At 42.9% G+C, this 22,533-nt stretch overlaps 1 protein-coding gene across 1 annotated transcript; it reads right to left on the bottom strand.

Annotated features, from left to right (window-relative positions):
- Positions 1 to 222: 222 nt before the first annotated feature.
- On the bottom strand, positions 223 to 2,053 carry LOC141586399 (berberine bridge enzyme-like 19). The gene has a single exon (XM_074407610.1). It carries the CDS (start codon positions 1,969 to 1,971, stop codon positions 379 to 381), a length of 1,593 nt encoding a protein of 530 aa, XP_074263711.1. The 5' UTR covers positions 1,972 to 2,053; the 3' UTR covers positions 223 to 378.
- Positions 2,054 to 22,533: the final 20,480 nt, after the last annotated feature.

Raw genomic sequence — 22,533 nt, 5'->3', positions numbered from 1 at the left:
ATATTTATTACTGTATAAAATTTTCTAATTTAAGTCTCCTTATCATGTTCCCTTGGGGCACATTTTATAAAAATCGTTCTTATATTAATAGGGCATAAGCATAAGTGAAAGGAATATTAAGTTGCTATTAGAGGAAAGGTATAAAGAATTGAAAAATTGAACGTCTATATACTCTATAAGCGATGGTTATTTGGGCGATTTATAAACAAATTTCCGAGCATTGTGTAATTTTGCTACACCAAAAGCTAACATCTGGGTCCGCCCCTGCTTTTTAGCTTACATTTATGAAAGAAAAACAAGTATTATCCCAATAACACATAAGAGGATAACATAAAAGAGTATCGGACGGAAAAGGTCGATAGCATTGCTCTTTAACCTTCATGAATTTAAAAGCGGAATACTTTGTTCATTCCTAAAAAAATTACCAGGATCAACTTCACCTTTTACCTTTACCAACCTATCAAAATTACCCAAGAAATATTTCCTCCCATAAACTTCACCTTCTTTATAAGTCCAATTCCGGTTAATTCCGATATCAACGTCCCTATAATTAAGGTACGTACCCCTAGGATTTTGAGACACATAAGGCTCCATAAATGCATATAATTGCCTAATTAACCCAATATTTGTATCATCAGCAGTTTGTCCTGCATCTTTCCACCCAATTGAGTACTGAATTTTAAACAAATTCCCGTTTCTATGCGGAAATGGGACCGCGTCTGCTGCAATTTCGTTCATTATCCCGCCATACGAGTTAAATACTAACCCGGGTTTTCCAATTTGCACCAGTTTCTGCCATAAGAGTTCCAACCCTTGTTTAGGAATCGGGGTTTGAACGTAATCCGACTTCCTTTTCCCGTAATCCGCGTTATAAGTCCGGTTTAGTAAAACATCGGGTGAAGTATCATTGTCGAAATTTGCCCAGAATAACGCGGATTGAACCCAACTCATTTCCTGACAGTCCTGTTTCCTGATACCAAGTTCAGGAAATGCAACATTTAACACAGAAACTAAACTGTCAGAATTACCCAAATATAATGCAATAAAAGTTACCCTGGCAGTTTTTTTACCCTTCTGTTTCGGGTCAGTTACCGGCTGTAATAATAATCTGATAAATAAATTATGATCAATATCTTTCATTACCGTCTGCCATTTATAAACCAGATCAGTTGCATTATCTGACTGATACCTCAGAACATTAAAAACCGTCACGGTCCCTGGGACAGGCACCAGGTTAACCGTAAACGATAAAACAACAGCGAAACTGGCCCCACCACCGCCTCGAATAGCCCAAAACAGATCTTCACCCATGGATTTTCTGTTAAGAATCCGACCCTGATAATCGACCACTTGAGCGTCGATAATATGGTCTACGGATAAACCGTATTTCCTAATCATATTACCATACCCGCCACCGCTGACGTGTCCGCCAACTCCTACAGTGGGGCACACCGATGCAGGAAATCCGTACACGTTGGATTTTTCCGAAATTCTGTAGTATAGTTCACCTAAGGTGGCCCCCGCCTCGATGTAGGCGGTCCCAGCAACGGGGTCCACCTTAATGTTACGTAAATTAATCATGTCTAGTATGACAAACGGGTCGTCCGATATGTAGGACAGTCCGTCATAGTCATGGCCTCCACTACGTATTTTAACGTGGAGGCCTAGACTGTTAGAGCATATAACCACTGCCGATACCTGAGTTGGGTTTACCGGGGTGAATATAAGTAAAGGTTTACGAGTCGTTGCGGACGTGAAACGTAAGTTTCGGATGTATGCGTCAAGGACCGAAGTGAATTGTGTGTTATTTTGAGTGTATAGAATTGAGGAAATATTTTTTGGGGAGTTTGTTTTGGTGGTTAAACATTGGAGGAAATTATCGTATAATGTGGCGGAAAATGCCAGGGACGACGATGATAATACGATAATAAAGAATAAAAAGAATCCATAATTATGAAGTTTTGTCACCATTTTGATTGATTTTTTTTGTGTGTGTGGATATTGTTATGTTTTTTGAGGTGATATTTATGGTGGAAAGATAGGAGTTGGGATTTAATGTGATGATATTTATGGTGGAAAGATAGGAGTTGGGAGTTGCCGGACCTAAGTCCTTCATATCAAATTCACTGCTCAACTGCGCTTTTAGCTTGCTAATGGTTGTTAGTGGATGATAAATGACTCATAATGAAGGTGTATGATAATTACTAATAAAAAATTTATTATATAGAAAGGTAAATAAATGAATGTTGATGGGGCATATTCTGCACCCGCTGACCGAGTCAACATATTGAGCAAGGTCAAAGACAAAAGACAGCAAGTCAACGTATTAGACAGCCTAACCGACGCAAATTGTCGGCTGTTGTCACTGGGTCTCTGGTCCCGAACTAGCCGAGAGACATATCCGCGTACTCACATCCAGTCCCTCGGCATGGAGTCAACCAGCCACCGGCTGCCATGGGTCCCTCGGCCGAGGGTAGAACAGTCTTTCCACCTGCTAGCCACTTGGCCACTTGGCCACTACGTGACAAAAGGTGAAAGTCTATAAATACTCCTCAATTCTCATTGAGAAAACGATCCACAATCCGAAAACTATCTCACAATACAATAATCTGGTACAAACTTCCTTATCTCTCTACAATATACTTCGCCAAGTAACATACAACTTATCTCTCTAAGTTCACCGACTTGGCCGTCGAGTGGAGTAGTACGCTCGGTACCAAGCCGGGCCCTCAGTTTGTTCATCTTAAACAGGAAAGAGTGAAAGGAAGAGAAGATCAACGACATCATTCAACAAGCTCACGTGGTCACGATAACTGCTTCGGAATCACACCCGGAACAATTGGCGCCGTCTGTGGGGATAACAATACTAAAAGCTAGTCACCTACCTTACAAAAAAAAACAACCAAAAACCATTCAAACAGCTAAGAAGATGTCAAAACAACAAGAAATAATTGTGAGTGACGAAACCGCATTCTACCAGGATGACGCGTTCCCTAATTCTGAGATCGGGCAGTCCCCCACCGGCCGAGTCATTGAGCCGGTGAAGTACGGGATGCCAAGAGAGCCAGAAACACCGCTGCCCACCGGCCAAGTCACTGTCATGGGACATGTGGTCGATGCAGCCAAATTGAAGCTATTCCTGGACCCGATGGGTGGTACGCAGTTACCCCTGTCACGGCGACAGGGGCGGCAGCGCCTCCACAGGCGACCAGGGCCCATAAAGTGACTCCGAACAACTTGACCGGAGTAATACAAGGAGCTGGGCATGCAAGGACGCCGGCGGTGCCCGTGGTGCCAGTGGCAGACCAAAGTCCTTCCCCCATTCGCGGGAGGACAGCGTCGCCGCGGCAACAACGAGGCCACCTCCGAAGAAATGAAGAAAGAAGTCCGACTCTCCAAAGTCAGACAACAAGAAGCCCTTCCCGCCACGGGGAGAGAAGCCGGACTAAGGTTGCGAGGAGCCGATCGCCGCGTGTCATTCGACACGTGGTCAGACAGCCCCTCAGTGCCTATGTCCTCGAAGTCCCGGTGCCGACTAAACTAAAGCTGCCGCCCATATCATACAAAGGGGATAGCGACCCGACCGACCATGCCGAGGCTTTCGAGTCGTACATGTCGGTATGGGAGCAACCCGATGAGGTGTGGTGACGAGTCTTCCCAACGACCCTTCGTGGCATGGCTCAGAGTTGGTACAAGGGGCTACCTAATGGCTCGGTATACTGTTATGCCGACCTGGGAGACAATTTCCTAGCCCAGTACGCTTGCAACAAGAGAAGGGCCGTGGAGAGCTCGGATCTCCTAACTATCCGACAGGGGGAGGACGAGTCCCTCCGAAGCTATGTCAAGAGATTCGACGCTAAGGTTCAGCAGATCCGAGAGCTGAACCCTGAACTGGCGGCCTTCGCGCTGATGAAAGGCCTCCCGAAAGGCGAGTTCAAAAACGAACTCATCAAGTGCGAAGACCTCAACCTAGACTCCGCCAGAAAGATGGCCGACCGAGCCATCAAGGTGGAAGACTATCACAAGACCTGGGTAGGCCACAGTGAAGCTGGGCACCCAGAGAGGAGGAGCCGCCGGGACAACGTAGATGAAGGACGCCGTGACATTAATAGGTCACGGCCGAAAGATTTAACAGAAATGCAAACTCGGCGGGCGCCGGGAGTTCGGGACCATACACCCGAAGCGGTGACGGTCTCACCCCCTGGTCAAATCACCGGCCGAGGTCTTTGCCCTAAGCAAGAATGAAGGGCATAAATGGGCAAGGCCCCCAAGGCGAGGGGGACGGCGACCTTAGCGATTTTGCGACTACCACGGCCAACCCGGAATAAGACCGACAACCGTCGGCATCGAGGAACGCCATCGAGGAGCCGATCCGACAGGGGGGCCCTCAAAAAGTATGTAGTGGAGGCCCGAAACAAGCTCCGACGGGGCGAACAAAAATCGATATTCCAAAGAATGGGAGTGATCCAGGTTGTCATCGGAGGGAACGAGAACGGTGGGTCGGCTAATGGGCACAAACGGCACCTAAATGAGCTTTACCAAGCCATCAACTTTGTGCCCACCACAAATGACCCCCGCTTCCATCGTCCCCGATATAACCATCGTAAAGAAGGATTACGACGGAGTCGTTGCCCCGCACAGCGACCCGCTCGTAGTCCACCTAGAGATAGCCAACCACTTGGTCAAAAGGTGCCGATTGACACGCGCCTACACGAACATCATGTTCAGGAATGCTTTCTCGATCTCGGTCTCAAGATTGAAGACCTAAGCCCCTCGCACTAACCCGCTATACAGACTTCTCTGGGGCCGGCTGGTACCCCGGGGTCAATCGATCGTCGGTTATGTTCGACCAAGCGGATGCGGCCAAAAATGTTTTATCTGAGTTCGTGGTTATTGATGGTTCGTCCGCCTACAATGTTCGATAGGCCGGGTCACTTTGAGCGAGACCGATCTTTGTGATGTCCATCCGGGCCCGACATTAATGTACGTCTCGGACCGGGGGAAGCACAAAAGCTCGTCTCAAAGGACGAGAGAGATGAAATCGTCAACATCCAAGTATCTGCCAGAGGGTGCAACATGCAATCCCTCAAAGTGGCGAAGAAGTCAGAGAAAGGGAAGAGCCCATCCTTGCAGCATGAGGGCGAACGTATGGATACCAATGTCGGCATGGTCGAAGGAGCCGAGACCAAGGAAGTGGAAATTGACCCGGAGCGCACCGTAACTATCGGTGCCGACCTGGAGCCAAAATTCAGAGCCGATCTCCTAGACCTGCTGAGGAAGAACAAAGATGTCTTCGCATACTCAGCAGCGAGATGCCAGGCGTGAGCCGGGAGGTGATCGTTCACAAGCTGAACGTACTCTCCACCGCTCGCCCTGTCAAGCAGAAGATGAGGAACTCCTCCTCCGAGAAGGATGAGGCCATCAAAGCCGAAGTAGATAAACTATTAGATGCGGGCTTTATCATGCCTTGTACTTACCCTGAGTGGCTAGCAAATGTTGTAATGGTGAGAAAGTCGTCAGGGGCGTGGAGGATGTGTGTTGATTTTACCAATCTTAATAAAGCGTGCCCTAAATATTGTTATCCCTTGCCTCGAATAGATAGTTTAATTGACGCAACGGCGGGCTACACTATGCTGAGCCTGCTAGACGCCTTCTCGGGGTACCATCAGGTATTCATGGCCGAAGAAGACATGCCTAAGTGCGCATTCATCACCACACACAGCACATACATGTATAAAATAATGCCGTTCGGTTTGAAAAACGCTGGCGCAACTTACACTAGGCTGGTGGACAAAGTGTTTCAAGATAAAAAAGGGCGAAACATCGAGGCTTACGTCGACGATGCTAATGTAAAAAGCAAGTCTGACAGCGAGCACTTGGCCGACTTGAGCGAGACATTTTGTTCACTAAGGAAATATAGAATGAAGCTCAACCCAAAGAAATGCAACTTCGGTGTCCGGGCCGGTAAGTTCCTCGGCGTACTTGTCAGCGCCAAGGGAATTGATGCCAATCCGGAGAAAGTCCAAGCAATACTGGACCTACCGAAGCCGAGGAATCGAAAAGAGGTTATGTTGCTGACCGGGAGGATGGCGGCTCTCGCCCGCTTCATCTCTCGGTCGGCCGACAAGAGCACACCGTTCTTTAAAGTACTAAAAGGGAATAAAGACTTTCTCTGGGGGGAGGAACAGAGTGCGGCTTTCAATCAACTGAAAGCCCACCTACTAACTCTCCCGACCCTGTCCAGGCCGACGCTGGGGGAGACGCTATATATATACTTAGCAGTTACCTCGGCCACGGTCAGTGCCGTAATCGTCAGAGAAGAAAACAAGCAGCAACACCCAATCTACTTTATCAGCCATACACTGCTAGCCGCCGAAAGAAATTACCCACTGATTGAAAAAGCGGCTTTCGCCGTCGTTGTTGCCGCAAGAAAGTTAAAACCCTACTTCGACGCACATCCCGTGACGGTCTTAACCGACCAGCCATTGGAGAAAGCCTTAGAAAAATTCGAAAAATCAGGCAAACTTATCAAATGGGCGGTGGAGCTTTCCGGCTTCGGGATTCAGTACAAGCCGAGGCCTTCGATAAAGGGGCAAGCACTTGCAGACTTCCTGGCCGAGTGCACATATCAAGAAGAATCAAATCTCGGTGTATGGGAAGTATATACCGACGGGTCCTCCACGGCAAACAGCTCAGGAGCCGGCATCCTTATCATCAGCCCTAACGGGGACGAGTTTGAGTACGCCTTGAAGTTTACCTTCTCGGCCTCAAACAACGAATCCGAATATGAGGCGGTGATAACTGGAGTCGAGTTAGCTAGAGCTGCCGGGGTGGAGCATATTGTGTTGAAGACAGATTCACTCTTAGTGACTAATCAAATCAGAGGGGAGTATGAGGCTCGAGACGATGGGATGATAAGGTACCTGGAAAGGGTAAAAGCTGACACCTCAAAATTGAAATCTTTCCAGATACAGTGCATCCCCAGGTCTGAGAACAACAGAGCCGACGCTCTCTCAAGACTTGCCAGTTCAAGCATCAAGAATGTTAGTCGAACCGTGCTGGTAGATATCAGGAATGCTAAAAGCATCACTGAGACCGTCGGCATGGTGGGCGACATCGAAGCCGAGACGACGTGGATGACTCCGATAATGAAATATAAACTTACAAAAGAGTTGTCGGAGGACCGCAGTCTCTCTCAGAAGATAAGAAGGATCGCCGCAAGATACTTGCTGTTCGAAGGAGAATTATACAGAAGGTCGGTAATAAGACCACTCTTGAAGTGTGTCGGCCCAGCCGACGCGGAGCTGATACTGACAGAGATTCACGAAGGCATCTATGGACATCACATGGGGGCAAGAACGCTAGCCCACAAAGCTCTCCGAGCCGGCTACTTCTGGCCTACCATGCTTGAGGATTCCAGAGCAAAGACCAAGAAGTGCAAGAATTGTCAGATGCATGCTCCGGTAATACATGCACCTTCCCGAGACCTGCAACCGGTGCTTAGTCCCCTCCCATTTGCACAGTGGGGGATGGATCTACTAGGACCATTTTCGACGGCCTCCGGAGGAAGAAAGTACCTAATCGTCGCCGTTGACTACTTCACCAAATGGGTCGAGGCTGTCGCGGTACCTGCCAAGACCACGGTGGCCGTAAGAAAAGTGATTTGGGAGAACGTTATAACTCGATTTGGGTTGCCCCAAGTCATGGTATTTGACCACGGCCGAGAGTTTTGGAGCGACATGGTGATGAATTGGTTGGAAGAACTCGGTATCAAATTTGCATACTCCGCCGTCTGCCACCCTCAGAGCAACGGGCAGGCGGAAGCGGCTAACAAAACAATCCTGAACGGGCTAAAAAAGAAGGTTGAAGATCTAAAGGGAAGGTGGGCTGATGAACTACCCGGCGTCCTGTGGTCACTTCGAACCACGGAGAAAGAAGCGACGGGGTACAGTCCATTCCACCTAGTCTATGGGTCTGAGGCCGTGCTGCCAATTGAAGCAACGGTGCCGACATTCAGAATGCAAACTTTTGACCCACTCGAAAATGAGGAAGGCCTAAGAGCCTCCCTAGACCTGGTCGAAGAAAGTCAAGACACGGCACGGCTCAACTTGGCAGTATATCAAAACCGAATGAGAAGAGCATACAACCGTAGGGTCCACAAAAGGGACTTAAGAGTAGGAGATCTAGTCCTGAGAAAGTCGGCCGCAACAAACAAAGGAAACATCCATGGTAAAATGACGGCCAACTGGGAAGGACCCTACAAAGTGGTTGAAGAAATGAGGCCGGGGACATACCGGCTGACAGACATGGAGGGTGTTCCTCTAATGAGCCACTGGAACACGGACAACCTTAGGAAATACTTCGTATAGCGGCGGAGGTGTCCGAAACCATTGTGGGCACCCCAACGCATGATTATACCTTATGAAGAATGATCCAAGTTTTCCATCAAAATGCTTGTCCCCTCCGTAGTCGTGCCAAAGTAGACGCCACGGCCAAAGCCGGGCAGTCACGCCAAATGCAGTTGATACTCGCGAAAGCGACCAACATGCTTAGGAACGTATAAGTACAGTTGAGACGTAAATCTAGTCGCCTCGGCCAACCGAAGGCCTGGCAGAGGAAGCGATCAATATGTCTACAGATACGAACGCTGTCGAGCCGTAACCTCGATTGCCTCGGTCAAAGCCGGGAGTGACGGGGGCACAACGACCGATACGCTAATAGGAACGTATAAGTACAGTTGAGAACGCAATTCTAGTCGCCCCGGCCAATCCGGGAGTGGCAGAGGAAGCGATCAATATGTCTACAGATACGAACGCTGTCGAGCCGTAACCTCGATTACCTCGGCAAAGCCGGGAGCGACGGGGACACAACGACCGATACGCTAACATGTTCACAACGGCGGTTGGGAAGCGCAAATCTGACCGCCTCGGCTAAGACCGGGAGTGGAGGAGGAAGCGACCGACATGCCAACATGTTAAAAAATGTTTAAGTACAATTGAGATGCGCCTTCTAACTGCCTCGGCCAAGCCGGAAGTAAAAACGAAAAAGCACTCAATATGTTGAAACGTAATAGGATAACTTAATGGAGGACGAGATCAAAAGCCTCGGCCAAGCCGGTGGCAAACAAACAAACTTTATTGAAAATTTTTTACAAGTGAGGCGAAACAAAGTCGACGGCCGTCCCCATAGGGATAGCCTAAACACAACCTACCAAAGTTTAACAAAAACAAAAAAAAGGTACAACAAAAGATTACGACATAAGACTTGAAGCGCTAAAAGGATGGCAGGGAGGAAAGGCTCAATAGTTGGCCCCCGAACAGCTGAAGCTGTCTGAAGGGCCGGGTGAATCTGGTGACGACCGCCCGTCTCCCTATGCTTGGTTCTGCTCGCCACCGGCAGCAGTAGCAGCATCACCAACTATGGGCGGCCCAGAAGCCGACTTGGCAGCTTCACCTGCCTTTGCTCTCTCAGCCTCCTCCCTAGCCTCCTTCACCTTTTCAGCATGAGCAGCCTTGGCCTCAGCTTCCTGAGCAGCCTTCGCCGCCTTCGCCTCATCCGCAGCCTTGGCCTCCGCAGCAGCCGCCTTCTCATCAAGAAGCCGGTCAAAATCTTGCCACGGGAAGTTACCTTCAGGAAGGAGCTCTTTGATTGCATCCCTGGTAGCATCTTCAGCTTGGTCCCGGTACTAGGCACACATGTCGAGGATGATGACGGTTTTCAGCGTCTCAATGTCCTTCTCTCTCTGAGCAAGGATAGCCTTTGTGTTCTTGTGCTCCTTCGGCTCAGCCGAATGCAGGGACTTCCATTTTTCCCTATGCTCAACCATGGTATTATAGCCGCCCTGAAGCTTGTCCCTCTCCTCCCGCAGCTTAGCGGCGTCAGCCAACGCAGCCTCAACCTTGGCTCTCTCGGCTAGGACCGCCTTATCAGCTTCCTCCCTAAGCTTTCGCTCAGCAAAGAAGTCCTTCATGCCGGCCTGGAAGTCTTTCTTCGACTTCTCGGCCTCCTTCTTAGCAGCAGCAAGCTCGAGCCTAAGTCGTTCAAGCGCAGGGGCTGCTTGAGCCATGACCTTCTCCTGCTCGATAATATGAGCGCCGGCTAGTTCAGTCCACTTCACCAACCTCTTGGACAACCTTGTGCCTTCCGCCACAAGCTGAGCGGGGGAAACCTTCTGGGATGAGGAGTCGGCGGTGACATTTTTATCGCCCGTCTGCACAGGCTGCTTCTCCAATTGCCGTTCAGAGAGAACGACAGCCGGCGGCGGCTGATCTACAAAAAACCCAGACAAAGCATCCATGTCAACATTCATTGACATGTCAGAAAGCCTGTCATCAGGAACGCCTAAAGAACCTTCTAAATTCGAGTCAGGGGTTAGATCCGTACCAGTCTTGGCCTTCTTGGATTGAGGGCCGGGTAACCCCTTTTCTTTCCCTGCCTCGGTAACAGCAGCAGCAGGCGTTGCTTCCTTCCTCTTATTTGAGGGAGGAGGAGCCTCCAGAACGGTGACCTCCTCCTCAACATCGACGACCACCTGCTCCTTTCGGACTACGGGGATTGAATATTGAGCTGGAGTTGACGCCGTTGCCGCCGTAGACGTTGTTTTTGGTCTCCCGCGCGGCACGTTACCAGCAATATGCGCTTGAGCCGTCGTCACATCCATTGCCTTCAACTGCTGCTCCACAAGTTCGTGAGGGGCCGGTCTGCGATCACGTGGCGCGGCCTTAGGATGCAGCTCAACAACTCTCCCATCCTCGCCAAGTCCCAACCTCTTGAGGACGGAGACATGCAGTTCCGGGCCAAATCGGTCTGCAAAAGAAACGAAGCAGGAGTTAAGCAAAATAAATAAACCAAGGTTCAAATACAGAAACATAAAAAGCAAAGATGGGCCTCATACCGACCCCACTCACCCTGGATGAGGGCCGGTATGAGGCCGACGTGGCAGAGCAGCTCATCCTGAAGAACGATCTGCGTCGGGGGCATCCATCCCTTCGGCGTGCCATCATTTTCAGCCTCAAACAGCCTCATTGCCCGCGTTTCGTCCTCATTAAGATAGACCTTCATGGCGTCCATCTTAAGCTTATTCCGGGAGACATATTTGTCATGCTCCCCTTGAGTCTCACACCGCAAATTGACGCGGCTCTGAAAGGACCGGGGCAGCGGATAGTCCTCCGGAACCTCGACGTATACCCACCGCCCCTTCCAGTCCTTGCAAGATGTCAGCTTCGAAACGGTAACATAACCCGCCTCGGTCTGTATGTTGTACCACCCCGTGCCACCTAGAGTAGTCTGCCGAAGATGGTGGAGCCGGCGGAAGAGGTTCACCGTTGGGGCCTCCCCTTTAAAAAGACATAACCATACAAAGCCAATAATAGTCCTTATGGCCAACGGATGCAGTTGAGCCACGGCGACATTCATGGCTTTAATTATGGCTACGACGTGTTCATTAAGAGGAAATCGGAGCCCATACTCCAGATGTCTGATGTACACGCCGATACAGCCATCAGGAGGGCAACAGACCGCCTGACCATCCGCAGGGATAACAATTTTATACCCCCTGCCGAAGGAGTAATGGTCTTCAAAAAGATCAGGACCGGAACAACTAGCGAACTTATTCGTCCAAGCGCGATCAGGATTGATCGAGCAGGCTTCGCCGTGATCCAAGAGCTGCGGCCTCTCTTCATCAGATTGAGTCGCCTCATCATCATCATCATCCTCAAAACCCTCCAAAAATTTTGGATCAATTTCAGGAGAAGGCGACTTGGGACCCCAAAACCCTATCGGGGTGACGACCAGTGGCTCCTCTTCATCAGGATGCGACGGTTCGCCCCCCGGCGCAGAGGTGCTGGGTTGAGCATCCGCAGAAGACATAGTGACAACAAAAACTTAACAATTAAAAGTTGGAAAAATTTGTTTGTTTACCTTGGAAAAAGTGCTACGCCGAGTAACGCTTTGATGACTACAGAGAAATTTCTTCGAAAAAACTAAGAGAGAGGAAATTTTTTTTGAGAAAATGAAGTTTGATGGCAAAAAAACGGGGCACACTGCTCTATTTATAGAGCAAAGCTCATGAAGCGGACCAATCAGGGCAAAGCCCATGAAACGTCCACCAATCAATGCCAAGCCACGTGTCAAGCATGCAGCCACGGAATGTCAATCGACATACAGTTACAAATCTTCTTCGACACGCTCCTTGGTATCTACTACGCCACCGGCCACCGATCAACCAAGCTTGGCGAAGACGGACCAGGGCAATCAAAAGCACACGGCACTCTCAACCTTGGTCTCGGCCAGCGCCATTTTCTTTTCCACATCGGATGTCCATTACACATCTATGTGGAGGGGGGATATGGTACGGCCTGAACAGAACCAAGCCGAGGAAGAAGAAGCCGGAGAAGAAATTCAACTTGCGCAGAATACGCTCAACACTCATCGAAGGTCCATACCACAGCATAGACTACGTTGGGGGCAAATTGATGGGGCATATTCTGCACCCGCTGACCGAGTCAACATATTGAGCAAGGTCAAAGACAAAAGACAGCAAGTCAACGTATTAAACAGCCTAACCGACGCGGCTTTGTCGGCTGTCACTGGGTCTCGGTCCCGTAACTAGCCGTAGAGACATATCCGCGTACTCACATCCAGTCCCCTCGGCATGGAGTCAACCAGGCCAGCCGGCCTACCATGGGTCCCTCGGCCGAGGGTAGAACAGTCTTTCCACCTGCTAGCCACTTGGCCACTTGGCCACTACGTGACAAAAGGTGAAAGTCTATAAATACTCCTCAATTCTCATTGAGAAAACGATCCACAATCCGAAAACTATCTCACAATACAATAATCTGGTACAAACTTCCTTATCTCTCTACAATATACTTCGCCAAGTAACATACAACTTATCTCTCTAAGTTCACTGACTTGAGCGTCGGAGTGAGTACGCTCGGTACCAAGCCGAGCCCTCAGTTTGTTCATCTTAAACAGGAAAGAGTGAAAGGAAGAGAAGATCAACGACATCATTCAACAAGCTCACGTGGTCACGATAACTGCTTCGGAATCACACCCGGAACAAATGTGACACCCTAAAATGAAATAGGTAAACAAATGACCTGAATGGAGGGTGTAATAACTTGTTGGAATTAAAATGGATTCATGGCTGATTTGTATATGACGATACCTAATGAAAATTGTTTTGGTAAAACTTTAGAGCAATTTAAGAACATATTGATTTTTGTGGATTAATAATACTAATCCTTTTAATGCCAACCTTGTACTATCAAATCGACATTCTAGAAAGCAGGAATAATTGTCGAATGTCGAAATTAAAGTGTCGAGCTAGTTACTTAATTTTCGAGATTAAAATACTTACATTAGTATATGGAAATATCAAGAGTTTTTGTATATAGAAAATCATAGAAATAAATGCCGAGATTAAAGTACGTACTTGTGATTTTATTTAGTTCTTTTCATAATTTTATACTCCGTTCTATTTTTTTTAATCTTTTCACTTTTGGGATTTACTACGAATTTGTGTAATTACTGGCCCGGAGGCCGGAGCGTATCGATAAACTGCCAACAAGTAGAGTGGGCCGAGTAATGGGTGCACAAGTGCGTAGCAAATAATTGGCCAAGCCCAAGCCACCACCGTGAGATGAATAGCGAAGGGAATTAGTCCATTTTGGTGGGCTTGACATTTTGCTTAATAAATAGGAGTACTAACTTGGCCCTTTTATAATTTTGGGTTGTTCGTAACAGGCGGCATTGTTCTTAGAGCTGACAAGTCTGATCTGATTCGAACGATCCGATCTGATAGAATCCGAGAATATCGCAAACCGAAATCGACCTGTAACTTGGCATGATCCGATGATCAGTAACCCGAATCCGACCCAACCCGATATTAAATTTGGGTCAATATGTGAGTAATTCCACCTGTTTATTACCCAACACATAAGGATAGGAAAGGGTAATTCATTCCTTTCCCCTTGTTACCCTTTTTTAATTCCATTCCCTTTCCCGTTTGCGAACTAAACGTCCCCTTAGTTGAATTAGACATCTAACTCTATAGTTAATATTAGACATATGCGAACAAGTGGGAGTTATAATTAGAGAAAATTATTGATTACTGCCTTTTATAAACCACCTTTTGAAAATAACAGCCTTATATTTTTTTTTTTTGTAAATTTCATCCAAAATATTACTTCTAATGAGAAGTTACAGCCAAAACATAATCTCCGGTGAAAAATTGATGCCAATTTGAATTTTTATCACTTAAGTTCATCTTTTATGACCAAAATACCCTTACCTTCATCTTTTAAAGTCTTTTATGTTCTTCATATTTCACTTAACCATATCTCTCTTAATTCCCCATTTCTTCAACACTCTCATCTAATCAATCTCTCAATTCACCCCCTTTCTTCAACATTAATTAGTGTTTTCATCATCTCTCTTTTATACTCTGTAGATCAATTTTCCCCAAATTGAAAATAATTAGGGTTCTTCAATTTAATTCGATTAATTAGTGAGAGGGAGAAAGATGGTGCAGAGAAAAGGGAGTAAAGCTACTGAGTAGTTTTGTCATTAAATTTCGACCCATTACTCTTGAACATCCATAGGTTGATTCTTTGTCGTTTCTTTCATTAATTCTTGGTATTATTAACTTAATTTGTGTTCTTGATTAGTTTACTTATTATGGGTTTTTGTTTGATTGGGGATTTGTTGGTGTTTAATATGGGTTGTATACTTGTATGAAATTACCCAGAAAAGAAAGGAAGTTTTTTTTTACCTATTTATGTTAGTGTTTTTGTATCATTGCTTAATTGTGATAAGAAAGGGGAAATTTTCATGATGTTTTGATGTTGTTTGCGGTGATTAATTGGTTTGTCTGAGTCTTACTCTCTCTCTAAAATTCCCCCCTTTCTAAAAAGAACACAAAACCCTAATCCCCCACTTTGAGCCGCCGCCTCTCCTAGCCACACACCTCCCCCTTGATCTCTCCCTACCCTTCGCCGGGGTTAGGCTATTTCATCGGCCTAACTCCGGCGATTCCCCTCGCCTCTCTTTTTGTTCTTCCGCCTGCTTGTATTGATCTTTCTCCTCTTTCTTTGACGGTAAGTGGATTTGTTTCTTGGTGGTCAGTCGGCGGTGACGTTTTCCCTCCCCGTAAATCTGAATCGTCCGATCTTCCGTTCCCCTGTCCTGTCGTCGAAGTCTTGCATGCAACCCCTTTGTCCCTTCCCCTGGCTTTTTCCGGTAAGGTCTCTCTCGGTCGGTCCCGTCCCGCCGTCCCCTTGTCCTGTCACTGTCGTCCCGGTTCCCAACCCAGAGATGATCCCCCCATTCCCCCACCTCTGTGTTGGTTTGCTTGGTTTAGTTGTCCGTCTGTGTTTTTGAGCATAGCTCAATCGTCTTTTCCATTGGTGTCTTCTTTGTGGTTGTGTTTTTGGTCAGATATGGTGATCCCCCATTCCCCCCACCTATCGATTCCTTGTCCTTTACCTCTAGTGGCTGTCCGGTTCTTTCTGTTTTGTTCTTGTTGCTCGTGAGGTGGTGGTCCTGGGAGGTGTCGTTTGGTAATTCGGGTATCGTTGTTGTGTCTTATCCGGTGGTTTTGGGTCACTTGTGTTGTCCTCTCGACTGGAGTTGTTTTTTGCATGCCGACGGTCCTGGGGGATTTATTTGTTCTTCGGCTTTTTTGGTATCTCGTTGGATTTGTTGGGCCGATTGTACCTGGTGTGGTTTGTTTGGTGTGGCCGTGTTTTTCTGTTGTCGGAGTGAGATCACGACAGCTTGGGATTCCCCTGTTGTGTTAGAGGCGTGTTGGGTAGGGTGGAGTCAGGGTGTTGGATGTGTTGTTGGTTAGTTCGGATGTGGTGGTTTCCGCTTCTAATTGATGGGTCATCTCTTTTATTGCTTGTATTATTTCCTGTTTTTTTTTCAATAATAACCTCCTTTTGTTTATGGGTGTCATGTCCCTTAATCATCAACGAGGTTTTAGTAGTAAGATGTGGATGGGGTTCGACAAAGGATGTCGTCTTATGGCCTCTTTTGACTGTATGTTGGTTAATGGACTACCTTTGCCCTCTCTTCTTTGTATGGTGGCTTCCTTGATGTGTTGGTCGTTTGGCCATAGGGCTCGTTTTCCAAGGTGTAGGAGATTTATCTCCGCCGATGGCAGACTTCGTTGTCTCGCTCATCTCTTTGTCTTTCTTCGTTCTTTTCGCAAGAGCGGAAGTGCACCTTGTCTTCGTCACTCTGATGCTTGCTTGCGTCGATGTATTCTAGAAGTCAAGTGTGCTTGTGAAGATGGATCGTTTGTTCGTGGCTATTCCTCCGCCCCTATCTATCCTATCATCACAAATCTAGTTTATCTTTATGCTGTAACTTTAGTTTTAAATATTTTCTATGTATGCCTTAGGTATGGCTTTGTAGTGCTAGATTTAGTTGTCGATGTTCTGGTGCTACTTAGTCGAGTAGCTTGCATTGTCGTTGGTAGTACTTTGTAAGTTATTCTCCTCTCGTCAAAAAAAAATTTGGTTTGTCTTGAGGAGAGGTAAAAAATATGGGTCTGTAGGCTCTCAAATAAGAAAGGGTATATCGGTCATATTTTGGCAAAATTCACTGGAATCCCTCAAGTTGGTGCAATTTTAGAAGAAAAATAATATTCTGGATGTAATTTACAAAAAAAATTATATAAGGCTGTAATTTTCAAAAAGTGGTTTTTAAAAGGTTGTAATCAACAATTTTCTCTTATAATTAAGATAATTTAATTTTAATGCTTAGTTCGTTAATCTTTGTCAAATTAGTCATGAGTCATGAGAATAAGACTCGTGTTAAATAAAGAGGCTTTTTATCATGTCTCAAAAGATAATAATTACTTCGTAAATATTGTAATTTTTGAAGTCAGAATAAAACATTTGTACAATGTATTAGCTATGACGCCTACAGGCTACATATTTTCAAATCAATTAAAAATCCTCCGGCAAGGACAATATTATGACATGTTAAAGTGATTTTTAGGTATACTCCCTTCTATTTATCAGATTCTTTACATTTGCCCTTGATGCAATTTTCTAGGACCTTACATGCATGTGACTCTTAAAGAGTACTTTTGTTGTTTTAACCATTCATTTAGACTCAAAAACGTAAGAAATTCGTTGAAAATATAAAAAGGAAAACGTAAAGAACAAGAGGGAGTATATTTTTTGGCACTACTATATTTTTTCGACTTAAAAAATACGGATAAAGTGCCAAATAAAAAGATGCAAATGTCATTCATTAAAACTCCTAATTTTTGATTTATATATATTCTATTCAATCCAATCCACTGGTAACATCGATTTTTTGGGTAGTTTTCGAGGCAACAATTTGACTGTATTTTCTTCAATTATATACGATTTTTTTTACGTAAAATGAAATTTTCTGACATAATTTTTCATATAACAAATCTTATTATTCGTTTCATCTTTAAGAATTTCACTTTTTTTTTATATTCAAGGTCAAAGTTTATGATATATTGTTGGAGTATGTGTCATCAACAATAGTGCGATCACATTAATGAATCTCATAATAAGAATACGTAAAGGGATGATTCATTTATGTAATCAACTGATCAACATTAATCGGTAATGATTGGCTGACTAGAGTTTGACATTACTGTCGTTTAACGGTGGTGGTCAGTTGATCCCTTAAGGTCACTCCTAAAGGACGATTCCCTCAATTGTAAAGTTAATTGATTGTATGACGATACAAATTGATTAAATCCTTAAATTGAACAAATTGATATATAAGAGAAAATATTATATCTTATTGTAATTTGATTAAATAAGATTCAATTTAGTAATTAATATGTTATATTACTATAATTGATTAATGTTTATGAAACATTTGAGATAAGAGAAATCAGTTAGCTATAATTACAAAATGTTGTAGATTATATTAACTAGACTTAATGTGACCCATTTTATTTATATACATGTAATTGTGAATTACTTGTTAATTTGTTATTTGTAATTTATTTAATACATAATGATATTTAATTAGTTAAATATGCATTATTATACCTAATGACATGTTACATGTCACATGTCACACAAATTACAAATGACAAATTACAAAGATAAAATAGAGGTCCATTTTATGTGTAAAAACCGGTTTTATAAGTAGTAAGTGGGCTTTGATGGTTTTGTTTTTTAAATAATAAAAATAGACATCATGATGATCATCTTACACACCTATTCACTAGCTATTGTTTTGAGAAGACAAAAAGCAAATGCATGGCCCTATTTCAAGCGCAAAAACCGGTCACCCCACATATAGATGAGCATGTTCTCATTTTTATAATGTGTGGTCATTTTTTATGCTTATCTCTCTTATTTTCTCCAAATTCTCTAAAAACACATAAAATGGTTTTATGATAATTTTGTTCAAACAATCTAATATTGATATACTTACTAGTGTAGTAAATAAAAATAATATTAGATTAAATTTAAGGTAAACTACATCTATTATCTAGTTAGTAATATTTGTGGGATTTTGGGATAGTCTTGGAGCAATTGAAAGGAGGTTCTCATACTATTGAGACAAGGAGGATCATCCATTTATTTTGAGCTCAAGAACAAGTAAGAAAGGTGTTCTTACTTGTGCCCTTGAAACCGTTTTGAATATTATAAGGAACATTTTCTTTACTTATCTATTTATATATTGTTATGCATGCATAAGATCATCATCTAAATCAATGAATATTTTAGATAAATAATTAAAGAGTTTAATTTGAGGGTTAATGAATCCTTGCATATATGACCTCCAAAAAACTTAGAGGGTGTTTGGTAAATAGTAGATTGAGAAGTTTTTAGCATATTGAGACCTTTTAACATGTTTGACCAGTCAGTATGTGTAATATCCTGGAAAAAAAATAGTTCATTTAATTTACTACTCTTGTTATTACTCTTAAATATGTCATCGTTATTAGGTGCAATATGAATAATAATCAGCTGTATATATTGTAACTCATGATGTACTATTAAGATTATTTAATTATTATAATATCATAATATTATAATCATATTATAGTTTAGATATTTTGCATATATTTAGATAAGGATGTTTATGGTTGTTATCCATGTGTGTAATGGTAAGTTTATGTTTCTTAATTACTAAGCAACAATGAAGTGAAATCCAACTTGTACACTAAGTTGATACACCGACCTTATGTTTTGGCTATAAATAGCCCATCGCCATTGATTCATTCTTATTAATTAAAACATACAAAATTCAATATTATTTCGTAGTAACTAGGTTCCCTCGATAAATAAGTGAAGAGTCTATTGATCCAAAATACTCAAGAGGGGGGGGGGGGGGGATTGAGGATTTAAAACTTTTTAAAGCTTTTTCGATTGTGCGTATGTAATTGATTATTTAAAGTTTATTGATTAAACTTTAACTAATCAACTAACGATTGTAAGCAAAGTAAACGAAAGAACGAAACAAGAAGAGACACACGGATTTTTGAAGTGGTTCAGTTTCACAAGTCGAAACCTACGTCCACTATTCTCGATTAATAAATTTAGTACCTTTCTACGGATTACAAATTTACTAACCCAACTCGTACAACTAACTCTAGCTGTAACTCAATGAGTACCGTTAAATACTCGAGTGACTAACTTACGCTAATAAGAAAGCACTAATGATTCTAACAAAGGTTCACGTTAATGAACAAGTTAAGAAATCAACTAAGCACTATTATCTTATAACGATAAATGAAGAACAAGTATGCGAGTTTTGTAACACACGACCTTCTAAAATTGCAAATCGGTTTTCGTTAAAAACACACGGTTTGCTCTTTAAAATATGAAAACAATTTTTATGCTTAAGGTCTCTCTTTTAAATGTTGTAAATAGCAAAGTATTTATAGGCAAGGAAGAGGTAGGCTACACGGTTTCTACAAGAACCCTAACAGCCGAAATAATAAGATATAATTACAAATTATATCTTCTTATTATCTCCTTCCTAAAAGCCATGAAAGATAATAAAGAATATTCTAAAAGATAGAATATAATCTTTCCAAATATTATCTTTACTATAAATTCTAAGATTATGATAAGATTTCCTAAAACAAGAATATCTTTTACCATAAACAAATATATTAAGTAAGATATAAGATATGTAAAGATATTATTATAGAATAAAATCTTTACCTAATATCTCATAGGCAACACGCATAACACGGCTCATAAGCTCGTGAATCATGCAAACCCTAATTTTAATATATAATTAGAATTTAGGTTTTAGGAGAGACTATATGGAAACCCTAATTGATAGTAAAGTCCAACTCATAAGTTGACCCAATAACCATCAATTAACGCCTAACCATAAAACCGGACTCCTCACTAAACCGGGCTTTATAAAATAAATACTTTCATTAAAACATATAAAATAAACTTTAAGAAATTGTAAAACAATTTTCGAACCTTTTATAAGTCGTGTATAAAAACTCAGCATTTCAATGTTATAGTAGAAGAGCTATAACATTGAGCTCTTTTACTAGTAATGTTATAGCTGCAAAGCTATAACTTTACTAATTAAGAAACTCATTCTTTGATTACCATTACGAGATAATCACCTATACTATTCTAATCTTCAAGGAGATCTTCGAGTATAGGCTACATCATCATCCAAGCTTGATTAATCATCTAGACGAACTTCGTCTTCACATAATACTTGAATGAATCTTTGAATTGTTTGATCTTGAATGAAGGCTTGAACTTCTCATGTAATCGTCACAATCCTCTTTGTTGCTCGTAATAGGTTAATGCTAAAAACACTTAACAAACGATTACACGCAACAAGTATATAAGATGTAAAACACCTTGACATCATCAAAACATAAACATATAAATTATATGGTCCAACAATAAGGTATGATTTCGGGATCCTTTATCGTAGAAATAAGTAATAATGTAGTGATTATTGTATAGTATTAACGACCGTATAATGTTATATTATCATTATGTTACTCATATGTTATATTAACTGTCTTTATATGAAAATGTGACTGTCATGTCAGTACTTCTGTTATAATGTACTATTGGCCAATTGTAGCATTCGGGATACGATTACGAGGGAGAGATGACATTATAAATTTATCCTGTGTACATGGAAGGGGGCACGACCTCATGTGAACTAAGGTTCTGATTATTACTGGTGAAAGTGCCAGGGGGTTTACACGGGTCTTAGACCTGAGATCATGTGTACATGGAGGAGGGCTTAGCCCAGGGGAGTTTCTACTCTGTAATGTCTCTCTATTCAGTAATGGTAGACTGATATAATTATAAAGTGAGTTATTGCATTCTAAAATGACAGGTTATGCATGTCTATTTATAATTATTTGACTGTCTTCATGTGACATATTTTATAGTACTTGTGCGATAAAGAAGAAGTAAAATATTAAAATGGAGGTAATAGGGCCGATGGAGGTGACCAGAGTCATACTCAGCCTGTGGTTGGCTGATCATGTTACTTTCATTTCTTTTCAGGTACAAGTGTCGGGGAAGGACAAATGTGAGAAATTTCAGATAGGATTAATGACTTAATAGGATGAATAATGTAATCGAGTTCTTACTTTATAGCTTTAACAAGTGTATTTATCTTTATTCTTGTAATAGCATTGTATTTTCCGGATGGAAAATACGGCGGTGACGCCTTGTAATTCCGCTGCCATTTTTATTAATAAAAAGAGCTATTTTGAGTTGCTTGTCTGCTTTTCGGGGGCGTTACAGTATGCTAACTGGGGGTGTTTGATTGACAATATGTTGAAATATTAGATTTGGGTGCAATCTACTATTTTACAATATGCTGCTCCTACCAGCGTATTGAATCAGTAGATTAGATAATTAAAATTGACATTTTTATCCTTGAGAAAATATGTTATCATAGTTATCAATAATTTATTCATGTCCATATTAGTCATTTTATAAGAAATAGAAATAAACCGTTGTTAATTTGAAATTGCTGAATACCAAACACCATTAACAAATTTTGCTAAATATATATTTTGGTCAAACCCACTAATATAATCAGCTAAACATAATTGTTTTCACAACCTGTTTCTGTCAATATTAACTCGCACTTTATTAAACAAGGCCTTAATATTTACAATAGGTCTTGGTATAGACGGGTGGGGCGAACAGACGGGTAAAGACCTCTAATAAAATGGGTTGGGGGACAAGGTGGGGCACCCCCATGTGTTTTCCACTTTATGGCAAATGGGTATTTTGTGAGGGGATATCGTATAGACGGATAGTGTCCGTCTATAATGAGAATTTGTGTAATATTTACGGGTGAATTGAATTGGAGGTGGTATCATATTAGATGGGGATTTGGACCTTCAATACAAGTACTTTAAAAAAAAGTTGAGTGATTTAGTCTCAATCCATAACAATTTGGCAATTTGTTGGATGCACAAGCAAAATTGATTTTGACTGATTATGTTGCCATAGAGCTTCATGATCACGGGTCTTTGTATCATCCATAAGGCAGCGACGATTT

Source organism: Silene latifolia, chromosome 6, assembly GCF_048544455.1.
Source record: "Silene latifolia isolate original U9 population chromosome 6, ASM4854445v1, whole genome shotgun sequence".
In the NCBI taxonomy this organism is placed as follows: domain Eukaryota; kingdom Viridiplantae; phylum Streptophyta; class Magnoliopsida; order Caryophyllales; family Caryophyllaceae; genus Silene; species Silene latifolia.
Note: the sequence above shows the minus strand (reverse complement) of the source record. Positions and strands in the feature narration are given on the sequence as shown.

Excerpts from the sequence above, each read along its gene's own strand:
- LOC141586399 (XM_074407610.1), bottom strand. The coding sequence starts at position 1,971 with ATGGTGACAAAACTTCATAATTATGGATTCTTTTTATTCTTTATTATC.